General features: G+C 38.8%; 1 protein-coding gene across 2 annotated transcripts in view; it reads right to left on the bottom strand.

The window, feature by feature from the left end:
* SKOR1 (SKI family transcriptional corepressor 1) overlaps positions 1 to 9680 on the bottom strand; it is a 45302-nt gene extending 35622 nt beyond the window's left edge. The window contains exons 1-2 of one of the 2 annotated variants that reach the window (XM_056569237.1): positions 9412 to 9680; positions 2511 to 4095 (exon numbers count right to left, since the gene is read on the bottom strand). In XM_056569237.1, the coding sequence (XP_056425212.1) occupies positions 2511 to 4082 (1572 nt within the window). In that variant the 5' untranslated portion in view covers positions 4083 to 4095; positions 9412 to 9680. Of the gene's footprint in view, positions 1 to 2510; positions 4096 to 4222; positions 4295 to 9411 lie in introns of those variants that run through there. The other variant, XM_056569239.1, reaches the window with a different exon arrangement.
* Positions 9681 to 10138: the final 458 nt, after the last annotated feature.

Consider the following 10138-nt stretch of genomic DNA (forward strand, 5'->3'; position numbering starts at 1 on the left):
AGACGTGTCCGTGTGCTTTACATGCATGTGGAATATAAATGTATATTGTACACATTTAAAAATGTACATACAAAAAATAAATATATATATGTATATATTATGTATAATTTATGTACATCCCACACCTATGTTCTATCTGTATATTATATGTCTATCCTACACATGTTCTATATGTGTAATATATATTTATATTCTACATGTGTTCTTTCTCTATACCATTTGTCTATACCACCCGTTTTCTATATGTATGAAATATAGGTGTATTCTACATCTGTTGTGTCTGTATATTATATGTCTATCTGTATATTATCTGCTTATCTTTATATTATATGCCTATCTTACACCTGTGTTCTATCTGTATAGTATACGTCTATCTGTATATTATATGCCTATCTTACACCTGTGTTCTATCTGTATAGTATACGTCTATCTGTATATTATATGCCTATCTTACACCTGTGTTCTATCTGTATAGTATACGTCTATCTGTATATTATATGCCTATCTTACACCTGTGTTCTATCTGTATAGTATATGTCTATCTGTATATTATATGTCTATCTTACACCTGTGTTCTATCTGTATATTGTATGTCTATCTGTATATTATATGTCTATATTACACCTGTGTTCTATCTGTATATTATATGTCTATATTACACCTGTGTTCTATCTGTATATTGTATGTCTATCTGTATATTATATGTCTATATTACACCTGTGTTCTATCTGTATATTATGTCTATCTGTATATTATATGTCTATATTACACCTATGTTCTATCTGTACATTATATGTCTATATTACAACTGTGTTCTATCTGTATATTATCTGTCTATTATATGTCTATCTGTATATTATATGTCTACCTGTCTATTATATGTCTATCTGTATATTATATGTCTATATTGCCCCTGTGTTCTATCTGTATATTATAAGCCTATCTGTATATTATATGTCTATATTACACCTGTGTTCTATCTGTATATTATATGTCTATATTACACCTGTGTTCTATCTGTATATTATATGTCTATCTGTATATTATATGTCTATCTGTTTATTATATGCCTATCTGTATATTATTTGTCTATCTGTATATTATATGTCTATCTTACACCTGTGTTCTATCTGTATATTATTTGTCTATCTGTATATTATATGTCTATCTTACACCTGTGTTCTATCTGTATATTATTTGTCTATCTGTATATTATATGCCTATCTGTATATTATTTGTCTATCTGTATACTATATGCCTATCTTACACCTGTGTTCTGTCTGTATATTATATGTCTATCTGTATATTATATGCCTATCTTACACCTGTGTTCTATCTGTATAGTATATGTCTATCTGTATATTATTTGTCTATCTGTATACTATATGCCTATCTTACACCTGTGTTCTATCTGTATATTATATGCCTATCTGTATATTATATGTCTATCTGTATACTATATGCCTATCTGTATATTATTTGTCTATCTGTATACTATATGCCTATCTTACACCTGTGTTCTATCTGTATATTATATGTCTATCTGTATACTATATGCCTATCTGTATATTATATGTCTATCTGTATATTATATGTCTATCTGTATATTATATGCCTATCTTACACCTGTGTTCTATCTGTATATCATATGCCTATCTGTATATTATTTGTCTATCCGTATACTATATGCCTATCTTACACCTCTGTTCTATCTGTATATTATATGTCTATCTGTATAGTATATGCCTATCTGTATATTATTTGTCTATCCGTATACTATATGCCTATCTTACACCTGTGTTCTGTCTGTATATTATATGTCTATCTGTATAGTATATGCCTATCTGTATATTATATGTCTATCTGTATAGTATATGCCTATCTGTATATTATTTGTCTATCTGTATACTATATGCCTATCTGTATATTATTTGTCTATCTGTATACTATATGCCTATCTTACACCTGTGTTCTATCTGTATAGTATATGCCTATCTGTATATTATTTGTCTATCCGTATACTATATGCCTATCTTACACCTGTGTTCTGTCTGTATATTATATGTCTATCTGTATAGTATATGCCTATCTGTATATTATATGTCTATCCGTATACTATATGCCTATCTTACACCTGTGTTCTGTCTGTATATTATATGTCTATCTGTATAGTATATGCCTATCTGTATATTATATGTCTATCTGTATAGTATATGCCTATCTGTATATTATTTGTCTATCTGTATACTATATGCCTATCTGTATATTATTTGTCTATCTGTATACTATATGCCTATCTTACACCTGTGTTCTATCTGTATAGTATATGCCTATCTGTATATTATTTGTCTATCTGTATACTATATGCCTATCTTACACCTCTGTTCTATCTGTATATTATATGTCTATCTGTATAGTATATGCCTATCTGTATATTATTTGTCTATCCGTATACTATATGCCTATCTTACACCTGTGTTCTGTCTGTATATTACATGTTTAGTCCTCACCTCGTAGCCTGCCGTGCTCCGCGGGCTGTCCCCCGGGCTGTGCTCCCTCCTGTCCTCGGTGTCCCGGGCTGATGCTGGGGAGGAGGCGCTGGAGCAGGGCCCCGGTACCGCGCTCGGTCCTCGCTCCTCCTCGGGGAAGCGGCTGGACTCCACGTCTACTTCGGGCTCGTCTGCGGTGTCTGGCCCCGGGGAGACGGAACGGTAACTGGAGGTGTCGCTCAGTAGGTCCGGGGAGCTGTAACCCGGTGGCCGGCTGGGCCCGTACACCTCTCGGCTCCCGTATAACTTTGCCAGACTCTCGGCGGCTTTTACTACCGGCCTGAAGGCGGAGATGTACCGGAGCTTCCTGGGGGTGAGCGGTTCCCCCGGCCTGCCTTCATCCCCGGAGCGCTCTTCGTCCCGGCTCGGCTCCTCCTGGGTGTCTCCGCTGCTCTCCGGCTCCTCCGCCTCCCCCGCGGTCTTGCCCGCTGCCTGCTGCTGAGCTAAACCTGGGTAGGAAGGGACAGGGAGCGCACCTGCCGCGGGCCAGAAGACCGGGAAGGGCGGGTACACAGAGTCTTTAGAGGCGGGGGTGGCGGGCCAGAAGACACCGGGCAGTGCGCCCTTCTCCCCCAGGCCGCCGTCATCCTTCTTGGTGCACAGTCCGAAGGCAGGGAAGCCATAGGGGGGCGGCGGGAAGAGCGGCGGCGTCATCTTGTGCAGCACCCCGGAGAAGCCCTTGCTGGGGACCGGGATGAGGGGGAAGCTGCGGGCCGTCTGCTCTTCGTCACCCCGCAGGCTCTTGGCCGGGGGCGGGGGCGGCGGAGGGGGGAGCTCCAGGCGCTGATGTCCCGATGAGCTGCTGGACGAGGCCGGGGAGGGGAAGGCTCTCTTGCGGGTGCCGCCATTGAACATGGCCTTGACGTCCTCCCAGGAGTGCGCCAGCTCGTCGGAGGCGGTCGGGTCGCTGAGCCGCAGGTGCCGCCTCCAGCTGTTGAAGTTGGCGGCGTCCGGTTGTGTGTACTTAGACTCCGGGGTGCGGTGCGAGTGGAAGATGAACTTGTTGGGGGAGAAGTAGAGGCCGCAGTAGCCGCACTTGATGCACTTGGCCCGGGAGCTGTTGTACCGGGCGGGGATGAAGCTTCCCCGGCAGCCCCAGGCGCACTCGTGCGCTACATCGAAGGCGAAGTTCTCGGGCAGCTTGGGCGGGCGGTGCTCCCCCAGAAATGACTTGCACAGGCGCTCGGCCTCCCGCTTGGTGATCATACCGCAGCGGCGGGACGAGATGGGCATGGCCCCGGCCCGGCGCAGGATCTCCAGCTGTACCGGGGTGCACTGCACGCAGGTGATGCCCAGCGCCACCCGCCGGTTGTGGATCTCGTTGTAGCTGTAACTCTTCAGCAGGGTGTTGGAGATCTGCGCCAGGCACAGGCGCTCCTGGCCGTCTATCACCAGGGACACGATGGGCACCCCGTACAGGGACGTCTCCCCCACCTGGTTGGGCTTCAGGGGCGGGAAGGGCTGGCTGTCCTGGCCGGGGGGCTTGGAGCTGGGCGAGGAGCCGGGCTCTCTCTGGGCACTGATCCCCTCCATGCTGTCTTCTCCCCTGCAAGAGAACAACACAGGAGCCATGTCAGTAGTCACACAAGCACCAGACATTCACAACTATATAAATACTCTGCAAACAAATGTATCAAATAGTATAAAAACTATGTATAAATCTAACTACACACCTGCATAATACATGATGACCAAACACTATATATATATATATAATAGATACATATTTCTGTACCCTGGATAGACAATTGACCAGTATCGCTATCCAGGGGTAGAAGCAGAACTCCCAATATGGGGATTAGAACTTTAGTTTTTGTTATTCCCCCAGGATCTCCTCGTGGCTTCCTGAGCCATTGGCCCAATAAATAAAGTTTGTTTTCAGATGTTTCTGCTTTTTCCCTTCGATAGTGAGACTGGTCTATGGAAGCATTGGCACTGCGCCCATTCCATATATCTTCTATAACTGCCTGGGTATGAAATATAACGCCGATACATATGATTGAGATGTGTATATAAATATATATATATATATCCATAGACATATAAATATTCCATAGAATGTCTAATACAGTATGTAATACAATATATAATAGTGCCATCCCGAACAATACTACGCACCTCTATGTAATGACAGATCATGTGTGTATATATATATATATATATATATATATATATATATATATAACCATACAAACATATTATAAACGATATGTATATTGCTGTTAACTTGGATTACCGTGCACGCTATTTTACGTAGCTTTCTATACGTTTTTCCATTCTATTATCTATTTATTTAGATACTTTATGGCTAATATATAGGCAGTCCTGGATATTATGAAGAATAGACATTGTCTGAATATTCTACTCCATTATAAGTAAATATTTCTCATAACGTTTACTACATTGTAATGTAGAAGGAAAACCTACATTGTATGAGAATGTGACAACTGATAGGAAAATATTACTGAACTTTATTTATTTATAATAGTAGTAGCCGTAAAGATAAGTCATGATGATTATTATCATGATTATTATTATTACAACATTGTTGTTGTTTCATATATAAATATATATATATATATATATATATTATTATTATTATTAAATTACATAATTTTAAGTGGAATTTAACATTTCCACATATTGAATTAGAATTGTTTACTTCTGTACAGTTATCGCTGTGGATCTGCCCTCGATTTTCCTATATACTGAGTGTAGAAAGATATATAGATATATATTAGATAGATACATATATAGATAGATATGACATAGATAGATATGAGATAGATAGATATGAGATAGATAGATATGATAAATATGAGATAGATAGATATGAGATAGATACATAGATAGATGATAGATAGATATGAGATAGATAGATAGATATGATAAATATGAGATAGATAGATATGAGATAGATACATAGATAGATGATAGATAGATATGAGATAGATAGATAGATATGATAAATATGAGATAGATAGATAGATATGAGATAGATACATAGATAGATGATAGATAGATATGAGATAGATATGATAAATATGAGATAGATAGATATGATAAATATGAGATAGATAGATATAAGATAGATATGAGATAGATACATAGATAGATGATAGATAGATATGAGATAGATAGATAGATAAATGTGAGATAGATAGATAGGTGGGATGATCCAAACTATTTGGCCAAATGGTGTGTGAAGCACCTCATTTTTTCATTGTAGCAATATAGCATTTCATGTTTTATTAGTATCTTCGTGCTAGCAGTGTGCTGCTGTATTGTTCTGTTTTTGTAGATAGATAGATATGAGAAAGATAGATAAGAGATAGATATGAGATAGATAGATATTAGATAGATAGATATGAGAGAGATACGTAAATGGGTAGAGAGATAAATAGATGCCTATAGACTAAGCTGCTTGTGCATTGTTATACAAATATATGGCGGATAGATATCTGTTTTATGTATTCTATTATTTTTAGTTGAGGATACTAGTGTCCACAATAGTAAATCCCAGGCGAGCTGTGCTCTGTGTTCTGCGGTATATAAAGATAATATGGAGTAGACATGTATTATAATAACCGCTCTGCTGCTTTGTAGTCGGAGTCGTCGCACTATTTGCCCTAATAGAGTGTGAGCTCCTAGGATCAGGCCCCATCCCCGATGCTAATAATAACTGGGATTTATTGTCGTATTTCTAGCCATATTTTCTGGCCCCTGTGTAATGCAGACAACAGCCCGGATGTGTTACTATAAATAATAAATGACTGGAGGAGATAGGACAAACATATGAGCAGCCATATAATGTATGGGGTCTTTGGGACATTCCCAGAGGAATGAACACACAAAGAATCCCAAAGTCTCTATATACGGCAGGTGTGATATAAAGAAGGCTGGGGTGACAAATGGCCGTCATTGTCAAATACACTTTAAATGCTGGGTCCTGTTCACACTGCTGTAGAAAAGGATGTGTATCCTGCCTCAACTGATCACAACTGATCACAATGAGACAACTGAGCACTGCATGGAACCATCTCGCATTTGTGCAATTTCTTAACACACATTTTCTACAGACCTCACAACCACCACCACAATTTATGTTATAGAAAGACAAAAAAAACGTTTAGAGTACTAAGCTTGAGGAATTCACATGTTACCATTCTTAAAATAAGCCACTACATGCCCAGTGACTCTTGAAAATCCATGTACAAGTTGTTGTGTATAAATCCATGTAGCGGGTAGGTTCCTGTATGTAGTCATGGCTGTTGTGTGTCCCGTTTGTGTAGTTTACATAGGATGTTTTATTATATTATATATATTTATATGTTGTGTGTTTAATAATTTGTGGCAGTTCTATATCTCGCAAACCACCAGTGTAACAATCTATGGCTTATTCCAAAAATCCTCTCTCTCTCTCTATATATATATATAATTATAGTCGTGCGATGCTGCATTACCAGTCCATGTCCTTGCATGTAATACTTTTCTGTGTGTTTATATAATAATTTCATATCTGTATTATCAGATCCTGGATATTGTTTATTCACCTAATAATTTTATATTTGTATTATCAGATCCTGGATATTGTTTATTCACCTAATAATTTTATATTTGTATTATCAGATCCTGGATATTGTTTATTCACCTAATAATTTTATATTTGTATTATCAGATCCTGGATATTGTTTATTCACCTAATAATTTTATATTTGTATTATCAGATCCTGGATATTGTTTATTCACCTAATAATTTTATATTTGTATTATCAGATCCTGGATATTGTTTATTCATCTAATAATTTTATATTTGTATTATCAGATCCTGGATATTGTTTATTCACCTAATAATTTTATATTTGTATTATCAGATCCTGGATATTGTTTATTCACCTAATAATTTTATATTTGTATTATCAGATCCTGGATATTGTTTATTCATCTAATAATTTTATATTTGTATTATCAGATCCTGGATATTGTTTATTCACCTAATAATTTTATATTTGTATTATCAGATCCTGGATATTGTTTATTCACCTAATAATTTTATATTTGTATTATCAGATCCTGGATATTGTTTATTCATCTAATAATTTTATATTTGTATTATCAGATCCTGGATATTGTTTATTCACCTAATAATTTTATATTTGTATTATCAGATCCTGGATATTGTTTATTAATCTAATAATTTCATATCTGTATTATCATGTCATGTATGCCCTCTTCTGTATAGGATCATTTCATGTATGTAGTTTACATATAATTCCATGTATTTGTGAGCGGCTTTATTCTTATATAATTCATATTTTTCTATTGGAGCAGTCTCTTCAGTATAGTTCGGAGGTTTGATGGTAAAGCTCTGTTCACACTGACAGGTCTTTCCTTTAGAAATGTAGAAATTCTTTGAAAAATCCTGTTCCTCTCTATTCTTTTGAAAAGGAATCAACATCATATAATAGAAATGAATGATACAATGTGGATACACTTGTGTGTTCGTTTGGGCAGCATGAATTATTTGAGAACATAAGAATGTATTATTCCTTATCTATTCAGATGGGTTTAAGACAGGAAAGAACTAGTGTGAACCTTATCCGGCTCTGAACCAGGTTATATGTACAGTAGAAACTTAATAACCTCTCAGATTACACAGGTCCAGGACTACAGAGCAGGTCCTGACCCTCTCCCAGCATTATACCCTCCCATCCCATTGTCTCCCAGTGCTGAATACTGGGATGGCTGCTTATTAGTACAGATACTGAGTCCTGTTCACATTGCACTCTACATCACACAAGTCACAGTCCAACATGAACTTCTTCCCAGGACTAGATCAGCCTCCTGTCTACAATCCTTTGCTTTATTGTATTTGCACAACCCTGTGTAGGTGCCTGGATCCCTGACAATGTATGGTGGTCTGTCCAGTCACATAACCCCATGACCTGACTGGGAATTATTCTTGCACCAGGACAACATACAGCATCTGCTCCAACTGCCCTCCACACAGTTCTGATGTCCCAAAATAACATCTTATCTTGTCATCCCAAATCTTATCTTTCTGACAATCTATCTATGGCACAATAAATATTCAACATAAATGTTATTTCTACAAAATAATCAGTATACTACATAGTCCAGTGGTCTCCAACCTGCAGACCTCCGGATGTTGCAAAACTACAACTCCCAGCATGCCCGGACAGCCAACGGCTGTCCGGGCATGCTGGGAGTTGTAGTTTTGCAACATCGGGAGGGCCGCAGGTTGAAGACCACTGCTATATACATTGTGTTAGTTTTACATATTGCTCAACTGCTGTGTCATTGTAACTATTCGCTTCAATTAACCTGTTTTAGTTTATTTACAATGAATTGTAACAAAACGAATATTCTGTTGCCTCTCCCATGTAAATATTCAATATTGGGAATCCTGGTCCTCCTGTAAATATTTATTCTCTCTCTCTCTCTCCTAATAATCCTTTTTGTGCTTTTCCAAATCCAGCTCTTGGTCTTTGGGTAAAGTCTTGACATGGGATAATCCTGGGGCAGATTAGTTTATTTAACTGTACCAATTGTAAAAGTACGCCACACGGGAAGCAAGGAAAGCAGCTTATCCTAAAGAGATCACCTAATGAAGGAGATTGCATTGTAATTACACAGAATAAGAAGATGGGGGGAAGCGAACAGGGGTGTCCTCTGCCTACCCTGACATGAGTCCTATAGAGTGGACGATGTCCCCATGAAATTGATACATTTAAGATTGAATGATGTGTTACTACGCCACCTATCATACAGGATAAAATGACTTCCATAGACAATCAGCTAGATAGATATTACACAAAATGCTATAGGTAGAGTTACTTACCCTCGTGTAGTGTGGGTTGCTGCTGCCTCCTCCAGTTTAGAAGCTTGCTCTTGTTCTGTTCCCTACTTATGGGCTCAGAGGGTGGCAGGACATGGAGGCTGAAGCTGGCACCATGGGCTTGGGGTCCACACAAGCACTGAGGATGCGGCTGATCTGAGTGCTCCCAATGATCCAGTGACAGCTACAATAATAGGGAGGCGACTCCACTTAGCACTGACATGTTCCCATTAACCCCTTGTGTGCAGCACAGCACTGGCTGGTGGGCTCCTTCCTCCAAGAGATTGAGATGTGCAGAAGATAGGAGAGGTAAGTGGGGGGATTACTCTTCACCTGTGAGTGTTTATTATTATTACTACTAGCAGATACCACCCTCATCCTCCTCCTCCTCTCCTCCTCCAGCCTCCTCCTCTCTGGTCTGTGTGTGTGTGTGTGTGGGTGGGTGGGGGGCCTTTAAATCTGATGTGTGAGAAAAGTGTAATCATGAAGATGATAATTATTACTAATTAATTGCTGGATAAACATAAGAGGATTCGATCCATTTCCCAGGATCTCTCCCAGAGTTTAGCAGTGAGGGAAATGAGTTTCATATTTAAGAGTGGCAGCTAGAAAGTGGAGCCTGGTGGCACATTGTAACAGTGGTACAACTATAATGCATTTCTATAGTCTCTGTACTGTGCTGGCGGTCAGCGGGGCAATGCTATGGACATCTCTTTGGAACAGTAAGAAG

Source organism: Hyla sarda, chromosome 4 (assembly GCF_029499605.1).
Source record: "Hyla sarda isolate aHylSar1 chromosome 4, aHylSar1.hap1, whole genome shotgun sequence".
NCBI classification, from domain to species: domain Eukaryota; kingdom Metazoa; phylum Chordata; class Amphibia; order Anura; family Hylidae; genus Hyla; species Hyla sarda.